The sequence below is a fragment of the Pelmatolapia mariae genome, linkage group LG10_11 (assembly GCF_036321145.2).
Source record: "Pelmatolapia mariae isolate MD_Pm_ZW linkage group LG10_11, Pm_UMD_F_2, whole genome shotgun sequence".
Lineage (NCBI taxonomy): Eukaryota > Metazoa > Chordata > Actinopteri > Cichliformes > Cichlidae > Pelmatolapia > Pelmatolapia mariae.
The window spans coordinates 66,047,361-66,069,776 of NC_086236.1; the positions used below are offsets into that span (position 1 = coordinate 66,047,361).

At 37.6% G+C, this 22,416-nt stretch overlaps 1 protein-coding gene across 3 annotated transcripts; it reads right to left on the reverse strand.

Annotated features, from left to right (window-relative positions):
• Positions 1-606: 606 nt before the first annotated feature.
• cfap418 (cilia and flagella associated protein 418) lies at positions 607-21,673 on the reverse strand. Of its 3 annotated transcripts, XM_063487761.1 has the most exons (8): positions 21,433-21,673; positions 21,055-21,157; positions 18,521-18,585; positions 18,096-18,161; positions 17,786-17,881; positions 6,999-7,134; positions 5,458-5,538; positions 2,325-2,432 (listed from the first exon to the last, which is right to left on the reverse strand). In XM_063487761.1, exons 1-7 carry the CDS (start codon positions 21,576-21,578, stop codon positions 5,506-5,508), a joined length of 645 nt encoding a protein of 214 aa, XP_063343831.1. In that variant the 5' UTR covers positions 21,579-21,673; the 3' UTR covers positions 2,325-2,432; positions 5,458-5,505. The 3 variants fall into 3 exon arrangements, with proteins under 3 accessions (XP_063343830.1, XP_063343831.1, XP_063343832.1); XM_063487760.1 differs by lacking the exon at positions 5,458-5,538 and having other exon boundaries at positions 607-2,432; XM_063487762.1 differs by lacking the exons at positions 2,325-2,432; positions 5,458-5,538 and having other exon boundaries at positions 5,900-7,134.
• Between the last annotated feature and the right edge of the window lie 743 nt (positions 21,674-22,416).

Genomic DNA, 22,416 nt, shown 5'->3' on the forward strand with positions numbered 1-22,416 from the left:
TCAGCCATTTGTCAGCCAGCTCCCTGAAGAACAAATCCCCTCTGGATCTCCTCCTCTGAAAGAAATACCTACTTTGAGAAAATTTAGCAGCAACCAAATTCCCTTGGTTCATTGCTTCAATTTCGATTTGGCCTTAGTTGATAACTTTGCACTCATTTCTGGTGGCAGCCAAAACACTAATGCTGGGGCTTCAAAATTCAGAGCCCCAAACTAATGTCTCACAGTCAGTTAAGAGACCTTGCAATTTCATGGCCTAGTACATGCCTTATGTTCTTGTCAGGCACAAATTCTATCCACAGCTCCTCAATGCCCAACTATGTGCAATAATGTAGGACCACAATATCTGTGCTCAGAGTGCATGCAGTGATCTTTTCAAAGTGTGGATGGAAAAACAAGATACCAACCAACTGGAAACATTTTGGCGATTAACTGTGTGAAAACTTCAACTACCAAACAAGTTGTTTCTGCCTACGGACCCGATGTTCCATCGTCTCACCCACAAGAAACAGATCATACTGCAGATTGGATGCAGATAGAGTGCTATTCTGAGGAGTGGAAGATCATAACATGCTCTAATTGCATAAACCACAACGAAGATCTCGTGTAAAGATATTTAATCACAGTCATCAGACTAATCAGTTGTACATTATCAGTCTTTTAGTATCCAGCAGCTTTACAACCTTCTAAGTTTTCACGTCAGTCCTTGCTTTGCTTTTAGAAGCTTGTCATGCTAAAGAAAAATTACAGGGTTTGGTTGCGTCTGTGTTGCATCACGTCACAGTAAGCTTTCACTCTTCATTCGCTCAAAGAAGCTTTTTATACTCCAAAGTGAAGCCTTTTAAAATAGTCCGCAGAAATAATTCTGAAAATACTGGTTTTGTATTTTTGAGTAGAAAGCTTTTGCTGTGATCACTTCTTATTTTGTCTGATGACTTTGTAATCACAGCAACTATTTCACTGACATCTCAGCTAGGAAAAATGATTCACTGGCAGCAAAGCGAAGTGCCCGACATGGGCTGAAAGCTGCAGCGCACGCTCATGAATGTTAATGCTTGGAAGTAGGACATCTCCTGATGAGATGATGCACATCAATACACTGCTGGTGTGAACACTTACATACAAGAGAAAACAATGGACGCAGGTGTAGCAATGGGTAACGCGGCATTGTCTTACCCATCGCTGCTCAGGAGGACTCATGTGTGAATCATGATCAAATCATTATTTCCCACTTAAAGGAAGAAAGCAAAAACTGTCATTATGAACAACTCAGCAATGATTTTGCCGGTATTAAACACAATATGTGTGATTATGGAGCGCTGGAGAAGACTGAAGAACATTTATCCACCACTCATCCACCCGTGGCAGATGTGATGCGGTCTAGTTGTTTACTGAAAAACACAAAATCTTCCTGTAAAAGTCTCCACGATTATTAATGTATGACTCGTATTATATAACCACCGATATGCGCTCTACCCTGACATTTGCTGTGCGGCATGATGGCACCATAATATATGGTGTTATTCAACACCTTATATATATGTACATGCTGATTTGAGCTTTCATTCTGTGTATATTGGACTTCATAGAAAACAATATGAGGAGGAAAAAGAATGAACTCTAATTTTATTTATTTATTTTTTTTTATGTAAAACTAAAGGCATGTTATAAAATTTAGTATTCAACTAGGGTACTGTGCAAAAGTCTAGAGTTACCCTGCATTTCTTCACATTTTGCTTTCATACTTTTCAAAGTGGTCTTGAGAAATAATTCTCAAGTTTTTGTGAAGGTCTTTCAAATTTTTTGGGGAAAATGGCTGCTTTTTCACTCATTCTCAGTCCAGCCCATGTACCTCCATCTTTTTAGGAGGAATGTTTTGGGGTGTTTTTTTTTTTTTATTAAGCAACAGCTTTATTTTTCAGCATGACAGAGTTGACAAACACAAAGTCAATGCAATAAAAGCATAACTGGATAGAAAAACACACGAAGCCCTGACCTTAATATTATTGATGCAGTGTGGGATTGTCTTGACAGAGAACAGAACAAACCGCAGCCAACATCCAAAGAAGAGTTTTCAGTGTTCTTCAAGAAGCCTGGAGAGCTATTACAAGAACGTTTACATAAGACTGGATGTGTTGAAGAATAAAGGTGATGATATTAATTACTGACTTTCAATTAAATTAAATTCTATTCAATTCCATTTTATTTATACAGCACCAAATCACAACAACAGTCACCTCAAGGCGCTATATAAGACAGACCCTACAAAAATACATACAGAGAAAAACCCAACAATTATATGACCCCCTATGAGCAAGCACTTTGGCGACAGTGGGAAGGAAAAACTCCCTTTTAACAGGAAGAAACCTCCGGCAGAACCAGGCTTTGCTGCGACCCGGATGGGGAGAGAGAAGGAAGAGAGGATAGAAGACATGCTGTGGAAGAGAGACAGAGATTAATAAAAAGTACGATTCAATGCAGAGAGGTCTATTAACACATAGTGAGTGAAAAAGGTGACTGAAAAGGAAAAACTCAATGCATCATGGGAATCCCCCAGCAGCCTATGCCTATTGCAGCACAACTAAGGGAGGATTCAGGGTCACCTGATCCAGCCCTAACTATATGCTTTAGCAAAAAGGAAAGTTTTAAGCCTAATCTTAAAAGAACAAATGGTGTCTGTCTCCTGAATTCAAACTTTCAAGCACATTAAAATGTGTACAATCTTGTTCTTGGCCTATAAACTATATTTCCATAGTTTCAATAAATCCATGCACCCACTCATAGGAAAATATAAAGAAATATAACTTAGGAAGGAGAGGAGGAAACTTTTGCAGAACACTGTAAATTCTTCTTGCATTTAACCAAACCAACACTGAATGTACCCACTTAACCTTTATTACTACTAAAACACACACAAAGTAGCTTTGGCTCATTTTCACCTACACCATCCTGCAAGGCACCCAATCTATAGTGTAGCTATTTTAGTGTTTTAATGAGCTGGCTTCTTTAGGGGGAAGCAAAGGGCACAATACTGAGAAACCAATGTTGGTGTGTTTTGTTTTACTGGATTTGTTGGCAGTAAGAATTTGCTAAATAGGTCCAGATTTAAAGCTTTAATCTGAGATAAGATTAGGGTTTCTATGAATGAAGAATAATGTCCTATACTTTTGCAGTGGGAACTATAATTTAAAGTTTTTAAATAAACCCGATGATCTACTGTTTACTTCAAACCATCACCTCTGCCAGGTTTTGTGAACCAAAATCTAAAAACAAAAAATTAAAAACAAACAATCTAAATCATCAGTAATTGATTTATGAGATTTTTAATCGGCCGTGTTAGCGACTCTCAGCGCATGTCAGGAAAACTCACCTTTCTCCCATTTGCTCACTAATTACACCACTGATGTGACTCCATGTGGCTTTATCTGTGTTTACAGCTAAACAGCAAGACTTAATCTCATTAAACTGTGACTCGACTTTAAAGCGCTGCATAAAAATTCTCCCAGATGCATCAGACTGTCGTCACCTCAAAAGCCATTACTGAAGCTCGACAGTGCAGAAAACTGCAGGTTTTCAAGTCACAACATCAAAACACGGAGGAAACGCAGCCTCCTCGAAACTTTAATCATCAGTAACGAGACGAGCTGAGGTGGCTAATACACTGTTTCATAGCAGGACTCTTTGCTGCTTTAGTTCAGTTAGTCATTTATATAATATAAAACTGTACTGTGGAAAACGTTACAGCATTAATGTCACGTCGTGACATTAAATAAAGTTCTGCTGTAAGACGGGGATGGTTTTCATTTTAGACTAAGAAAACACTCAATTAAGTGGATAATATTATGCACAAAACACAGAAATACTTATTGTATTATTATATGATTTTTTTAAAGGATTTGAATTTGTGTTTTATTATTAGATCATTTTGATTTGAGGTCTTCACTATAAAGCAGGATTAGGAGCTTATTAGGAGCAAATTCAGGTGTGACCCTGCGTTTTCAGGGTTGCAAAGATAGTTCAGGTATGAGGTGTGTTGGACTTTGAGTTTTTTTTGGTGGTTAAGATCAGAGTTTCAGTGTAAAACCGTCTCGAGGTGTCATATTTTCACTCATCATTTAATTTACACTATGCTTTAAGTGCTGAACAGATTGTTTGCTGATTAAATATGTTCTGTATTTATCAACATGTGTTGCCACATTTTACTAAAAACGACTAAATGAAGCCGTGCTCTAAAGCTTTGTTGTGATACTGAGAATGAATAAATGTTTCTCTCTTTTTGTCACAGCAGTGTTGCGATTTGCTGTAAGACGTTTCAGGTTCGTTACACATTTTAATGCCTGGGTTAACGGAGAAAGGCGATAACCACCGCCACTGTGATACCCCTTTATCTTCGCTAAGGTTTTAGGTTTTGTCAAGTCAGCTTAAGTAAAGAGAGCTTGGCTATGTTGCACTTGCTTTGCAGTGCAGCCCTCAGGTTACGTTCAAGATCAGCATGCACAAAATCATCACTGACCTACCAATTTTGTATTTTCTTGATGAACATCCACAAGAAATACAGATCCTTAGGAACAAATTTAAAACTTAAAAAACCCCAATAAGTCTTAATAGTGACAATTGTTAAAACGGGTCACATGGTTTAACACCACCAATGTTGCACGTAAAAGAATAGAGCATGTTAAAAGAAAACATCTAAGCAACACATACGTTTGATGCAATACAAAACTAATTACAATCAGATCTTAAAGATAGAATGAAGATATTGATGAGTCTTAACTCATCAATATCTTCATTCTTACATGTTTCTCTGGCTTACTTTTCTTGATTTAAATAACCTTTGCTAACAGTTTTACCACTTTTTCAGTCAAAGCGCTTTGAGTGCACACACATTCACACAGCATTTTTTTAATATTTAAAAAGTTTTTAATACTTAACCCCACTTTTTACACACTGCTATTACTGAATAGCTTGTAATATGCATTTGCTTATTACAGCAAATACACTAGTGTGGAGCCAGATGCTGGCGTCAGAAAGACAAACAGGCATCAAGAAATGTTTCCAATCATTTATCAACATGCAAACTTTTCTTTTTCTTTTCTGTTTTTTATGGACAACATAATGCATAAAAAGACCCATGGCGTGATTTGGAAATGGTGCCATTACACTGTTTGTTCAACAGAGCAGCTCTAAAGTCACAGTTTACATGCAGCTTCTCTCAGCTGAGAGGAGGAGGTGACGAGTGTCGTCTTTACAGTTTGTAAAATTCACTGCTGGTGAAAAAACAGCGATGCCATAATTTAATTAACTGTAAAAAATAACAGCAGATATAATGTCATAATTATTACACACTAAAATGCCAGGATCTGTTGTGGCCTACCAGAATCAAATATTAACATCCAACATGTATAAAGTCACTTTGGAAATTATACCACAGAGAATTATGAGCTGAATCTGCAGCATCACCTGGTTTTGCAAGTTTATATCAGGTTTTGGCCTCATTGTTGAGAACTCCTACGGTTGCCTTTGATTGCAAGCAGAAGCTCTCTGCAAGAAAAAAAAAAAGCTTGTGAGCCCAGCCTGTGGAGGATTTAGCAGCTAAAGAGGAGTCGACAGGAAATAAATACTTACTTTGACACGGCGCTTCATTTGGTAGTCCCTAAATAATTTTCAGATGCCTAATATTCTTTGTAATTGTTTTTGCTTCATATTCCATTGTTTTCTCAATCTCCTCTGGATTTTATATCCACACACCCAAATGAGTTGTGATAACTCTGAAAAGAGGTTAATGCTAAACATGTTTACATTCAGATGAGCACAACTCAGAAATTGGGAGAAATAAAGGAAGAAGATGTTTGCTGAAAATGTTCCAATAAGTAATCCCCCCAAAAAACGCAGCAGCTGAGCAACAGAGCTACAGAGTTTATTTCAGATTTTCTAATTCACTGGGACAGCAAACAACCAAGCAGGTCAAAAAATAAATATAGCTGTTACATCACAAGTGCCATTTGCTCTGTTGTGCTGCAGATGTTTTTCCTCCTTTTACTGCAGAACTTTCATTTTGAACTCCTCTGCCTTCTGGCAGTCAAAGCCTCTTAAGGCCATCTGACATTTTTTAAAAAAAGAAACATTATTATGTTGACATTACTGTCTTTAAAAACGGCGAAACTCTGCGCTTGGGTTCAAATTTTGATGCCAGCTATCAAACCAGAAGTTAACAAACTCTTCAAATACAAAGATACATTTCATAGATCGATTATCAATCAAAATTTTCATTTTATTGATAATTTCAATAATTTTACAGCTACACATTTGGAGAAAAGAAGGACCTGGATTTTAATCTAGTCTGGACCCCTCTGTGTAGAGCAGGGGTCTCAAACTCACGGCCCAGGGGGCCACTTGCGGCCCATGTCACCCCTACTTGTAGCTCGTATATTGATGTGAAGAAATATGATGCAATTTGGCCCTTGAAGTTACTTTTTTGTTAGGGAGGATTTGTTTGTTGCTGAGTGCAATGTTAAAACAATTTCTTTAAAAAGCCCAAAAATTATTTAATATGACGGTAATATGAGCAGAGAGCACAAACATGCTGAGGGATTGGCTGTGTTAGCTCAGCAAGAGAGTTATTTGTAAAGAAAACAGTTTTCAATGGCAGTCAAAAACTAATGTGTACACTTATGTCTGCATTTTTATTTTGTTAAATACAAACAAAATTATAGCAGAAGTGCTGCCACATGTCTGGCCAGAGAGAGTACCAATTTGTTTATTTGGTAGTTCAATGAAAGACTTTAGTTAAGAGTGAGAAAAAAAATGCGTTGCAGTTTTGTCCTGTTATACAAGATTTGAAATTTAAAAAAAAAAAAAAGTAAAACCCTACATTTTCAGAAATTTTGGGGGGTTTTTGTACTACTACTTAAACATTAAAGTGGCCGTCCAATGAGATGGCAGTCTTTCTAGCACTGAGGGTAAGGGGTTAGGGAAAATCAGTCTTGGTGTTTGCCACAGACCCATCTGAGCTGAGGTTGGCCCCTGAGGTCTGTCGGCTCTAACGTGGAGATCCAGCTGCACTGGCAGGCGTACGCCCGCAAGCCTCTCCTCTTCTTCAGCTTGGTTCCGAGCTTCTGACGTTCCGGCATGTTGTTCCTGCCGGCAGAGGAAGACAGACAGTGAACTTTAATCATTACAAGGATAAGACCTTACCCTTCCAGCTGCAGCCCTGCAGACAGCTCCTCTGTGATCCTACTGCGCAGCTCCGTATTAACTTTTCCATTTCAAACTCAATAAGAGATAAATTAAATAATGTGTGCAGAGCAATCTGCTGGACGGACAAAATATCTGACATGCACAGATAAAAGCAAGAGAGGAAAAAAAGGATTCTTGCCCTTAAGGAACTTTTTAGCTATGAACAGATGTGTATATTTTTATATCTGTTACATGATAGATACGTAGAATGACCAAAGCTATAATTTTGCAATTTTACAGAAAGTCATCTGGCTCAGAAAATAAAGCTCAGTTCATCCCTTGCCCATGTTTTTATATCAGCATTTGCTACTCTACTTAAAGTTACATTAATCTGAATCATTGATCAGTCAACCCTGTGAGAAACTTCTCTGTAAATCACTGATCAGTGATACTTTGCTTTCTCCTTGTAACTTGTTTCTAATGTGCCATATAGAAATGAAGCTTCACAGTATATACAGACAACCACACGGCTCCCAGAAATCACATTACAACACAAAGTGTCCAGTTATGAAGCATAAATCATTGTAAATCCACTTCACCTGCTTTGGAGTAAACAAAAGTGACTCAGGTGCACTGGAGAGGCAACAACAAGACCTCACAGGGGAATGGTTTTGCCGCTGCTCTGTCATTACTACTTCTGACTGATTTTCATCTACTTTTCTTTTTTGCTTGTTTCCTTGTCACTACTGGTAGCATGAGACAACATCTGGGCCGGCTTTTTGACTATATGTTTCCTCTCCAGTGCACCTCTTGTCACTTTCATTTGGATCAAATCAGGTGAAATGGATTCACAGTGGTTTATGGGTGTTATCTGGGCAGATTGATTGAAGTTTAAATGACTTTGTGTTATGCAGTGCTGATAAAGTGTTTCAAATGGCGCATTTACCTGCCAATGTTGTTTTAAGTCAGTATTTTTAATGGAATTATTTTTCTATCAAAAGTTGCGCGCAAGAAAAAACATAATGCAACCCAATAACTTCATTTCGCAGACTTTTGAAAGAAAAATAATTCCATATATTTTGTTCCACATTCTGAGTAATTGCCTTGTTAGATTTCTACGCCATTTCTACATTAGCTTGCTGGTAGTATTTTGTTAGCAAAGGCATCTGTATTTCCTATTTAACTGTGTTCATAAATACTGTACAAAATTTTATGATTTTTGATAGCAATTTGCTCATTTTTTAATTTTACTAATTTTTTAATAATTAAGAAGCATTGTTGTTAATGTCAGAAATTGTAGGAAAAAAACAAAACAAAACATACACCGCAACTATGCATGAGTGAAAAGCATGTAAGAATGTATGTATGCTAGTCTGCTGAAGCATAAGCTCTGCTCCAATTTCACTGTACGATGCCAAAGTATAGCGACAATAAAGGAATCTTTATCTTATGAAACACACTGACCGACTGGTTCCATTTCTGTGTTTCCAGCAGCTCAGGCAGTGTTTTCATTACACAGCCTCTGACAGACTTCACCAAACAGCAGATGGACACAGTTAGAGACTAGATGGTGAAGTAAGGGGAAAATCTAGCAGCTTTAGAGACAGTTATTTTTTCTCGGAAGTTTGTAATTTTAAAAAAATGTTCTTTGGACACAAACACCACTTTAAACTGATGTCAGTGTTGCTCTGTAACTGGTAGATGGGTACACTCAGTACCTCAGTTTGCTCACAAAACAACCTCAATTTGTGATGATCAGTCATGGATTCCACAGGATGTTGGAAAAAATCCTTTGAGTTTGACACAATGCCATCACATAATTTCTTCAGAGTTGATACAATCGCCCATTTTACCGCATCACCAGAGCTCTTTGTTATGTTTCAAGAAACCAGTCTGACATGACTTTTGCTCATGCTGGAAGCAGCCACTAAACATGGAAAATTGTTTCCCTAAAAGAATGAACATGATCGATGACAATAAACAGGCTGCAGCATTCCAGTAATCAATTAAAAGTAGATATAAGTTAAAGTACACTTCTACTTCTTTGTTTTCTATCATGTATACACTGTTACAATAGTGTATCCTCCTTTTTCTAACTAAAATTACAAAAAATGAAAACAAACTAAAATATAAAAGTACATGGGAACTTTAGTTTGTCTCTGTCAATTTGGTGGAATTTGCTGCACATTTATTAGGACGTCTACACGACTGTGAGTCAACTGCCTTTACAATGTGTGGTGTTTATGCTCATATCGATTCTTGTTTTCCTAAATCTCACCTATGACAAATATCATCCATATAGTAACCTTTCCAAAAACACAAACAATAATACCAACCTATACTATGTCAGTTTGGGTTAAAGTAGGCCTTTTCATTTCAATGCAGGTCTTTTCATAATTAGTTCGCATTGCGGATTTTGCATCAGTCGGTACTGAAACTCTGCAACTTAGGAAACAATGAGTTAAAGTCCTGGCTTCAGCATGAGAAGAGAAAAAATGTGAATTTTAATATCCTTACATAGAATAACATCATGATATTGAATGGGCTAGATAAAGGAATCAAAGTCATTCATCAGAAATAACTACATAATGACTTATTTTTTTTATCTTTTAAATATGCATTGATTAACAACCACCAGTGCGCACAAACTCTTTAATCAAACCTTTCCATGTTTCCGAATTTCCAAATTTATTGTTTTACAAAAAAGCTGAAAAAAATAGTAAAGCACATTATCATTATTTTTTTTAATAGATGGATGCATGGATGATTACTTTTTGATGAAGATGCTAAATTATAGTTATTTGTTAGTTTTAGTTGTTGAATGTCAGGCTTGATATATTTCTGACAGGTCCAAAGTGCCGGCTCAAATTTGGGTAGAAAAACATGAATTTGGTTTGTTATTTGCTTATAAAATCAAATGTCATTTTTAGGTTTAAACAAGTTTTTGACAGATTTCTGAATTTTTTGTATTTCTTTGTTTTTATGACAGGTGGTCAAATATATGTGTTAAGCACTGCGTTAAGCACTGTAATTAAATATGAAACATTTGATTTAGACATGAAAACGTTGTAAAATCAAACATATTTCAAGTTTACACCAGTAATAGTCCAATATGAATAATCCTGACCCACTGACCTAGATTCATCCATAACAGTACCCTAATCTTCGCTAAATTAAAATACATGCTTATGCATGACAAATGAATACAGACAGTCATTAACATTACGCTCAAGTGTACTTAACATGTATTTTCCTCTAGCTTTGTGCTGTTTGAGGTTGATGTTTTTTTAACTTCTGCTTTATGCTTGAAATAAAAACTGTCTCATGCAGGTCATCCCATAATAATTTACGAGTAGAAAATTATGCAAACAATTCTAAATTTGCATACTGTGCCACTTACTTTTGCTTTTAAAATTATAGGCACAGCAGACATGCACTTCTATCACTGTTAATGTCCTCGTGTAAGCCTCTTAAGTAAGAAGAAACAACAACCGTCTGGGTAGTAATGGATGCATAAGCTACACATGACCAGGCAAATGTCAAATTAGTGTGAAAGGAAAATCGCCTGTTTAAGAAAGCCTACTCAGACCACTGAGGACAGAAAACACGATAGTCTTTATTAACAAATTATGAGTAAACTACTTACTATTCAGACAAAAACAATGAAGTTAATTCGTTCAACACAGATCAAGTGTGAAATTAAATTACAGCTCGGTAGCTTAACCCTCCAGTAAAATGTGTTTGAATAGATTATAGCATAACTTTTATTTTAATCTGTCACCAGGTCTGTAAAAAAGAAAAGTAAATTTGCATGTGAATATGTTTTTCCTACATTTAGATTTAGAGGCTATGAAGTGCATATGTAACTGCCTCCAATGTGATGTTTCTTTTTTTTTTAAACTTCACCTTTTGTAGCTGAAAGGTCGAAGCTCTACTCCTAAAGGACTGAAGCTTTATTGAGGATAACACTGACGTGATGACATGAAGGGCAAACTCATCATCCTGAGTGCTCCTGAGTGCTTCAAAGTGCTCTGAACTTAAAGTCACACTAAAAGTAAATTGCACACTTGTGGAGTAAAAACATTGCTAAGTGCTAACATGTCATTGGTGTGGATGTATATCTTTTATCCTGGTGTGAAAACTTGACACATTTACAGCCTGCTTAACATCTCATAATGTCTTTCCAAGCACTAAAAGCCTTCTGGACACATACGTTTAGGTTTCCTGCACTTTCCAGTGAAAAACACTTTAAGACCGTCTTAAGCTTCACAGAGCCAGCTTCACCGCTTCTATATACTCTGGAAACCTTTCATAATCAGAGGATTTCTGGTGTTTTACCCACACAGTAACAACAACTCATTTAGATGTATTAGATCTTTTGTGTATGTAGTTATATATTAATTCAGATATTACTCATAAATCACCACCTACCTACCTATCGATCGATCTATCCTACATGCACATCTGTGTTGTCTTTCAGAAGGAAACTATATAGACCCAAGCACCAAACAGCTCCTCTATTACAACTTTATATTTTATGTTTTATGTCACGAGATGGAGAATATCTCCCTTCTGCTTAGCAGAAGTTAGCTGAAAAGATGTAGAAGACAACTTTGATGGGCATCTAAACAGCATTAAGAATTGTTAAAAAGTAAAGGCTGAAAAGCCTTTTTATCAAAAAAAAAAAAAAAATCGAAGGAAACATTTTCTCTGCAGTCTTCAAGACTACAAGGCAGCAGATCTAACCACAGCCTCACCATGCCTACTATTGTGGGGACCACAAGTTTTGATTTCCCAGACTTCCATACAAATAAGCTCACCATGCAGTATAGGCATAACCCCATGGGAAACATGCTTTGCTTTGGACAAAGACTAGATTTAAATTGTAGCTACATATTTGCCTAACAGGTGAAAGACCCCTCATATGAAACACCAATCTCTTAGGCAGCTGTGTCAGGAAGGGCATCTGCTGTAAAACTCTGCCAGATTAATGAATAAGGAGCACCTGAAAGTAGCTTTATGTGTGATCTAGACATCTACTAAACTTTCACCTCTGAACTACAATGAACATGATTTTAATCTTGACAGCTCTGTACCATTTATACGCCCTTTCAGACCCATAATCAACAGAAAATTGTTCAGTGGGATATGGATGAATGACTGAAATTAGGTTGAATTCATGTTAGTCCTGGAATGACAACCTTTCTCTTTTCAACTCAATTCAGATTTATTTTTAAAAGAGACTTAATCCACAAAATAACGTCCATAGACATCTGGTACATGGGGGAACAATTTTTCTTCATTAATGAGGTTATTTTGTTTCCATTGTCAAAGTGAAAATATGTCTAGACTGAGTTTTCCTTATTCGGTAAGGATCAGATGGAACGCTTTAAGATCACATTGCCAACTGATGCAAATAAATTCTGTTTTTGAGGAGTTAAGGCAATTAATGAAAACAACAGTTAAACCATTCTTTTACTTTCTTCTTCCTACTTTTCCTGAATAATGAGCTCTTTCAATGAGTGGTTATTTTTCCTATCTGGTTCCTTTTATTCATTTTCTAAAATGTTTTTATGTATCTATTGCTGGAAACAGAGACTGAACTAGTCAGAAGGTGGAAGTTAAAAGAAGCTCAAAAGCCCTGAGTTGATGTAGAAAAGCTGCAGACTGATAAAATTCCTATTATAGTCACATGTTTGAAAGTAAGCACTCACTTAGCACATGCTGACAATTACTACAGCTTAAAGAGAACAATCTGTCAACTGGCACATTTTACCTGCTCACACTGGCATATTACTGGAGTTTCTTTGTGTTTCACATGAAGAACTCCATGATGAAAAGCTGGAAGACTTTAACAGTGAAATCTTGTTTCATAATGTATTAAATACAAAAATCCCCAAACAAACAATCAAACAAAAACCCTGATGCCAACTAAAACTGACAATTTTTTAAGGATGGTACTGGGCCAGGATTTTACCATCAGCTAATCTACTAACAAATTTGACTTCAATCAAATCTTCAATAATATTAAAAGAAATGTAGAATTTATCATGAATCAGCGTCTTAGCATCATCAGCCTTAACCCAATTTCCCTCGGGATGAATAAAGTATTATCAATCAATCAATTTACACCTACGTATTTCCAGCTATTCGAATCGACTGGAAGAGAATGGGTCAACTTGAAAAGAGAAAGTCACCTGCCAACAGCAGAACAACGCAGTCACACCATGCGCAGGTACAAATGGTGGCAACGACATCAGCCACACTGTAGGCTCTCCATACATTCAACACAGAGGTAAATCAGCCTCAGTGTTCAATTAAACCCTCGGTTCCTTTATTTATTTATTTAGTTATTTATTTTTTTTACTTTTACAGTAGCTCTCAAACTTTTACTCAAATACTTACTTCACTTAAATAATGGTCAGACACCTTAGTCTCACTTCACCTGATTATCCATGGCCCATTAGTGTGACCCGCCATAGTCTAAGAACCGCCGCTATAACAAGTGACAGCGTCACCAGAAGTCAACCTTTGTCCCTCCTGCAGCTGCACGTGCGGACAAAATGACACCATTACCCGTTGTAACATTAGTGGAGGTCACCTGTGTGGTGTTATCTGAATGGTATTCTACTGCTTTAGTATTAAAATTATCGAAAGCTCATTTCTCACATCATAATAAGTAGATAAAAGCACGAGGATGAACCTGTTTGTGTAGTTCAAACTGCATTCACAATATCACATATTACTAATTATTTATGTCATTATGAACTTTGTTTTCATATATTTTCTGAGCAACAGAAAGAAATCTATGAACTGGGTTGTAAACACGAGCAACAAGAGTAAAAACAGACTGCTGCTTGTCTGACAAGTAGCACGACTCACAGATAACTAAGACATTATGTGAATTCTGTTATAAGAAGGTTTACAGAAAGAAAACCTAATATGCTGACATTTATATAACTGTGATACTCAATCTGTAAGTTTGTACCAGCAGTCTACTTAGTTTATAGTTTTCTGGAGAGGCTTAACAAGGGTGTGGGAGTAGGATAGTGTGGTTGTTTATATTCTAGTCACAAAGATCTGCAGATGCTGAATTGTTTCCATTGGGGAAAGGTAACTGCTCTTATCGGTCATTAGGACTGTGGGTGGATTAATGAGGGCTGAACATGTTTTACAATGTGCCCTGTTCTACTTTACTCAGAGTTCAGCTCATCTAGAAGGAAAACCCCCCCCCCCAAAACATATACATTTAAAAGCAGCTCCACAGAACAATACTGCCACCGTCTGGTCAAGCACAAAAACCCAATAAATCTTAAAACACATAAACATTTAAATTCAATTTTTATGCCATGTGATTCATTTTTATATTGCGCCAATTCAAAAACGGTCACCTTAAGGTGCTTTATATGGTAAAGGTAATAACATCAACAAGTTCACTGTCCCAAATATGGGAACAAGTGAAAAACACTATTTTGGTCAATGTAGCCATTCCATGAACTAAGACTGAAATACTGAGATACTGAAAGGGTTCTGTAATAGAGCACAAGCAATGAAAGACTGTTATAATTCACTTACATACTTACAATGTGAGTAGACTATAATAATTAGAAGATTCATTAAATATCCCCAAACAATCCAGCCTTCCTGACATTATGTGTGAGTAAGAGTTGTGGATAATTTGGGGTCTCACACAAGGTTGGTATTAAGATAAACATCCAGGAAATTCCTTATAAAATAATAAAAGGCAGCACAGAGGCTTTTAATACTGTAAAATAGGATTTCATGACTCATTCTTTTTTTCTTTTTTTTTTTATGTTATTTGGGTACAAATGTGTTTGCTTATACTGGATTGGCGAGTCAAGCTTCGTTCCAGATGATGATGTCATGTTCAGGGGTTTTTTTTTTGGTCCCCCTGCTGCATCACAAAGTGGCCTCATTCAGTTTCACACTGTTACCTGTCAAAACATGCCGCACTACTCAGTATGCTCACAACAAACAGCTAAAGTCCACAACAACTGATCTGCACTTATGTGTAACAGACTACTTTATCACTGCTCCCTGGCTTTGTGGGGAAGGTGGAGTGAATATAGTTGAAACTCACACAGGAGATCTCAGTGTGTGTGTTATGGATCATCAAATTGATGCCACATAAGTCGAAAAGTGGTGAGAACAATGAAATGCTGTGGAAGTTCACTTCTGTACAGCCCCACTGGTTTGTAACCTAGGATCCCCAATAAGGATCACAATAAGAGAGTGTGTGTGTGTGTGTGTGTGTGTGTGTGTGTGTGTGTGTGTGTGTGTGTGTGTGTGTGTGTGTGTGTGTGTGTGTGTGTGTTGGGGGAGGGGTGTGTGTGTGTCACAAGATAAAAACAGTAGCAGGTTTAAAAATATGCGAGGCAAATTTATAGACAAATATAGTTATTTTGTTTCAAATATATCCTTTTCCTTGCAAGTTTTTGTATTTTGTTTTTATGTGTTCAAAAAGAAAATGAAGCAGAAAAAAATCTGTTTTATCTGAAAGGTTCACAGCTGGGAAACATTTGAAACTGATGAAAGTGGCTATGAGTATCAAGAGACCAAGCTATTCTAGAGACTAAAATGCCAGAGTGGGGTCATTTTATTATACTTTATAAATGAATACTTTTTCTGATGGCTTTATTCGTGTTTATCTCACCTCTAGTGTTTCATTTATATGTGACAGATATTCTAAAATGTTCTAACAGACTTAAACGTGACTGAAAACTAGCCTTATGCAGCAGCACATCTTACTATTCTAGGTCATCATAATTCCTGTAAAAAACTATGAAAGTTTCAATGAAAAGTTGTAGATAAAGTTCAAATATTTAGGATTAAAAATAATCACTGCTGGGCTCATAAATTATCCCGATCAATCACTTGAAGGTTATAGGCTGACCAAAAACCAAAGTTTTTAAGGAGTACTAGCAGAGCACACTAAACTGCATATACAGTCTGTAGAGGCTAAGCCTACGCTTGAAGCCAGTGAGGTGTTCATGTTTCTACCTTAAATACATTCCCATAGACACACCATATGTAAAATGCAATTTCTCTCTTGCTCTTGACGAAGGCGGTCGCACTTTTTTTTCCTCCTCCTCCTCCTCTCCCTTAGCTTCCCTGCTTAGCCTCTTGTGTCCTTGTCTAGTCTCGTGTTTTTTGTATTACTTTTCCCTGGAACACTCTCTCACAGTCTGTTCTCTAAAACCTAAAAGAGGAATTATGGATTTGATCAACTGGTCTCTGAATGCAATTGACACCCCTTCAACGAGAAGTCTGGGCTCGGGTGAGCCTGAGTGCTGAAGATATCTACCTATTCGGAACCATGATAACAGGGTTCTTGCTGATCGGAGCTGGCTTGGCCCTGGCTTATCGAAGAATTAAGGAAGCGGAACCGGCTGTTCAAACTTCCACAAGGCTGCCCGCTGGGATTGAAACGATGGGACGAGGCGTGAGTTTCTCGAAATGGGTCATTGAGCGCAGCACGGATGAGATCTTGGAGAACCGCACGGCTGCCGTGAATACTCAGAACAAGACCTCTGAGTGCAAACTGATTACATCTGGAGGGGCTCGCTCGGAATAACACCTCTGGGCGCAAATTGATCACATCTTGGGAAGCGCACTGCGGTCGTGAGTTCTCAGAACCTGCTCTTTGACCACAAGAATGACAACATCACGGAACTTAAGTTTGGATAACATCATAGAAAGCTCACGGCTCTCCAACGGGAGATTGAGAGACCAGTGTTGGACTGTTAGAACAGCTTTGAAATTCTTATGAGTTGTTCGCACTAAAGTAAAAATCATCATCATTTTATGCGGAGACCCCTTCGGCGCCAGCTGTGGGCTCAAGGCTGGAGCTGAACAACAACACCCAGATAACGACTGTGTTGAGACTGTTCTTCCCATTCTATGCAAGGCCACCTGGGTTGGCTGGAAGACTGTTTACTTAGCCTGGCAGGGCGAATGACACTGTCTTAGCTGAACTCTGGACACATACACACACACGCACACAGACATATATACACATGCAGATATACACTCATCCCCCCTCCCCCTCCAAACGCCTTCGACGCTTATTCCCTTCCGATGCTGACGGTGGATCATGGAGCCCGGATGTACTGTCTACATTGGATGTCTCTTACCCTTTACCCATCCCTGTTGCTTGTCATGTGTTCCTTTGGTGTATTAAGAGTTTTTTTCATGTGCTATGTGCAGAGGTGTTTTTTTCTGTTCTCAAACTGATCTCCCTGTTGGAGCTCAGTCTGGGGGGAGTTATTTTTTTCTCCTTATCTTTCCTCATGTTGTGCTTTTCCATGTTATACCCCTCTGACCTGTCTTCCCCATGTGATGTTTGTGTAATGTATGTATGGTCGGATGGGTAAGACGGCGCTGGCACGGCTGGCAGCCTTAACCCAATTTCCCTCGGGATGAATAAAGTATAATCAATCAATCAATCAATCAAAACACAAAAGGTGACCCCTAGCGCCATACATAAGGTACCAATTTTAAATCTGCTGCTCGCGTTCCTCTTTAAAACTTCTTTAATCACGCATTTTTTTGTCAAGATGAGAAAAACATGGCATTAAGCCTGCAGACTCACCTGAGGAACAGGTAATCACAGGTTGAATCCCACTCACAGTCATCAAACATCAGCACCCGAAAGTCGCAGGATATACACCTCAGCTGGTCACATGATCTATTGGTATACAATCAGTTATTATTTGCAATAGGCAATGAATACACACTATAGGTAATCACTCATTGGTCTATAATCACTTGAAAATGCACCGTGGTATAATTTATTTAAACTAATAAAAAGTATGTTGTGGATACTAGAGTTCTACATCTTTATAAACCAGGAGCAGAAGAGACCTGACAGACGCTCTCAGTATGAAATTATTTTTTCACACCTCTTGGATGCGGCTGTTCCGACACCATTTGCGACAGAGCTCCCGCCAATAAAAACAGGACAGCACCTGGATGCAGAACACGCAGTGCAGATTGTGTCCAGACAAACAGAAAGAGCAAGAAAATCAAAATCCTGCATAAACAGGATACACAGCCTGAACAAACACACAACCTAGTTGTTACTTTTATATTTAATATAAAGACTTTTATCTGGCCACTGATACGCTTCCACATAATATATTACTGACTTTTATCTTGGTTAACTATCCTTCATACACTGATTTAGTAAATATCCAAACTTATGGCATATGTAGAAATACTAACTCAGAGACAAATGCAGTTTAACTTCCTTGCATCCTGTGATTATTACATGCCTGCATGTTTTTTGGTTTTTTTTTTTAAATTTTGAATAAACTAAAAGACTTACTTTCGTCCTCCTGACTGAGATGGAAGCCTCTTTTCCACATGTGGCCCTTTAGGAAACTGCTCAGCCTGAAATGAAAGGTTAAAAAAAAGAGTTATTTCTTTCTTAAAATGTGAATAGAATTAAACCAATTAAAACCTACATTTATCACCACCTGCTCCTCCCCATCCCTCTTGTGTATGTGTAGTTATAATCAAGTAGAGGAGTCACAAAGAGGACTTAGTCACATTTGAAAACCCAGGTGTATGTTTATGGCTCTAACTGGTTATTCATAATGCAGGTAAAGACTTGGAGATGAGACAGGTGCATCATAATAATGTCTGACTGTGAAGGCAGAAGCTGAACCTAGATATTGGCATTTCACTTCAAGTGTTTCACATAATTGTATTCTTCCACCTCCCTCTTCTTAACCCGCTCCTGCTGCCTGAGCTGCATCCTCTTTGTACCAAACATAGCTGGTCACAGCCAGTTTTAGTGGTGTGGGTCAGAGTGACCGAGTTTCCCTCTGTCAGAGGACCAGAGTGGCTGAGTCATTTGGAGGATCTGAAAAATAATTTTGAACATAAGAATTTGAGCAGTACCTAAATTAATAGATTTTGCCCCCACTTGAAAAAAAATCCTTTGAGTATCTGGTTCTCCAGCTTGAAATGCTCCACTGTGTTTACCTGCTGGTCACTAACTTTCTCTTTATTAGTCAAGTTGCTTGATCATAGCTTTTCTGTTAAATTGATGCTGAACTGAACAATTTCTAAGGCACAAAAGCAAAACAGAGGAAAAAATGTAACAAATTACATTCGCAGGGAACTGCAGTGTATTAGGAACAGATATTTGCTCTGTGTAGGTGTGTTTGTGTAACTCAACTCCGAGGTTGTACAATTTATTTAATTAGTGTAATTGTTTTATATAGCACATTTTTTGGCTTGGTCTTGCCTAATAAGTCAACTTGTCACATCATCCATTTAGTTAATAGCTGACACACATTCAATATTTGGAATTTTGTTACTGGAAACTGTGTATCCTCTACTTTTATTATATATTTTCCCTCACTTTATGCAAAATTATCACAATTAGCTAATGCAACTCCTTTGAGAATAGTTTCAAACAATAATTTTCTGATTTTTTCCCATCAGTACACCTGTCTATCATCTTAATTATCCAAGTTAAGGCTACTACCTGCTTCATTCATTGGGTACTGTAAGACTGTGGTTCTCAAACTGTGGCTCATAAACAATCAGAGGACCGTACTTTCAAGCAAATTAGAGATTTATCAAAGTAACTTAAGGTTTTACCCTAAAAAGCGGTTCACTTCTTATAAGAATACACTGCAATGGTAACTTGTGCTGCAAATCAGCATGTATAAAAATCACTTTTTGCTGACCAATTAGTTTTCTAAAAAGCAGCGACCACAGAGGAGTGGCACCTGGTGTGCTCTTCTGCAGCTGTAGCTCATCTACTTCAAACTTTCATCTGCATTCCTGTTTTGTAGCAAGTGGTTATTTGAGTAACTGTTGCCTTCCATTCAGCCCACAGCCTTAATCCTCTGACATCTCTGGGTCAAGGTATTTTGACCCCGAGAACAGCTGCTCTCTGGATATTTTCTCATTTCCAGAACATTCTCTGCAAAGATGGTTGTGTGAGAAAATCCTAGCAGATCAGCGTTTTATGAAATACGTAAACCAGCTAGACCCAGACCATGTCACCAATGACCATGCCACATTCAAAAATGACTTAAATCACCTTTCTTCCTCATTCTGATTCTCTGCTTGAACATAAGGAGCTTGTCTAGACCATCAGCATGCTTAAATGCATTGACTGTATGCCGTGTGATTGGCTATTTAGATTATACTGGCATTAACAAACAGTTGACTGGCGTATACCTAATGAAATTGCTGGTAAATGTTTATAGGGCTTTTCAAGACTTACTGACTAAAGCACTAAACCACACATATTCCTATCAGGCACTGCTGGCAAACACTGGGTTGACTTATCAGGGTAATAAGTAATTGTGTAAGTGCTTAACCTGAATGCCAATATTGGGATAATTGAATCTTGACGTTTTGAATTTACTCCTTGGTAGAGGTCCTACATAAAAACAAACAAGTGAAGTGAAACTAGTTGAATAAATATACTTATTGCTAAGGCTTGATAAAATCTCTAGAGAATGCTGGCCTGAAGGCCAACAGCAGCTCTCGGTAAGATTTGATGAGGACCCTAAGCCTGAAAAGGAAGAAAGCACAACTGTGCATTTCATTCATCCACAGTTCACTTCATACATGATACAGCAGTGAAAAATAAGATTATGGGACCACAACAGAAGACTAAAAATTCCTAAAAATTCCTAAAAATTCAGATACAAGCAGTGCCAGCTCAGCATCAGTTAAAAACCTAAAGTATATGACAGCAGTGTGCCCCTCAATCACGTGTAAGACTTAAAAAATGTTTTAAGGTGTACTTAGCAAGCGTTCCCTATATGCCGTGCCTTCTTGTAATTCACAGTTCTCTTTCCAGCATTCAGAGAGGGTTCAAGTCAATCTTACCTTTGGCTGAGGGAAATGACTGCAGTCTTCCTCCTGTAATTCCTCCAGCAGGGCGTCAATATCCTCAGTGACACTGTTCACTGACTCTTTAGGCTTTGTAGCACTAAATCAGAAACAAATACATGGATTAGTGTCTTAGGGTTGTAGCAGGTGCTGGTGACAGATATTAATGACTGTTTTTAAAGAGCAAACATCTGTATCTACAATAATCCTATATTCTGCATATTTCGGCAGTTTTTTAATCTGAAAACACTGAAGCGTTTTAAATATAAACTGAACTAATCATTAAGTTTATTAAATAGTAGCAATGCCTGGAAGCTGAAGTAATGCTCAGCTAACTTATACCTGACATGTGCTAGCCAAGTTAGCTTTGTTTACCCGTGCTTTTTCTGTCCGTCTTTGTATTTCTCGTGTTTTCCAGCCACATTTGAGTTGGTGCGAGCCGCTGAAGACGCGATTGAAACGTTGCGACAAAACTTTTTCTCGACTTCATCCAGCAATTCGTCCAAATCTTCATCATCCATCGTAGAGTTCCTCCCACAAAATGCTGTACCCCCACCCAAGCTAATCAGCACAAGCTAGCGGCCGACACCATGAGAGCGTTCGTCGTTGCTAAGCAACAGTGGGACATAGCGGAAGCCGAGCTGCGAGGTCTTCAAAATAAAAGTCTATATTGAATCGTGCTCAAAGAAAGTTTTAATTTATACTTGACATTAGATATTACATTAGGGATTTGCCCCAGAGCCTCTACTTGTTTGCAAATGTTTGTGTCTACCTGACACATATAGGTCAAGCATGAATCTCCTGTACTATGGTGTTTGTAGACAACAGTGTGATCTGTCGTGAGAGTAGGGACCTGATAAAATAGGGTCTGGAGAAGTGGGGGCATTGTTCCCTGGAGAGATTGGAAATAAAATCAGTAGAAGAAAGAAATACTCAAGATAACAGTGAGACCTGCTATGATGTACGGTTTGGATACAGTGACACTAAAAAAAAGATAGGAGATGGGGCTGGAGAGTTGTTTATTTAGAATGGGATATTTATAATTAGAGCTATTTGTATTTATTAAAGCTATTTGTATTTTTCTTGCTGTGTTTTATTTCATTTAGTTGTACAGCACTTTGGTCATCTGTGGGTTTTTTTAAATATTTATAAATCTAAATCACTATTGACTATTTTGTTCTGTTTTGTAACTCTTTAATATATTGTAATGTTTCATTAAGTTTAATTAGAGTGCTTATTATATTAATAATTTTATTTTGAAAATGTGACGGGATGTACTGTTTGTTATACTTTCGTTGCCCGTATCATTAGAACAACAGTTTTTAAGCGAATGTAACCAAATTGCCAACAATAAAATAG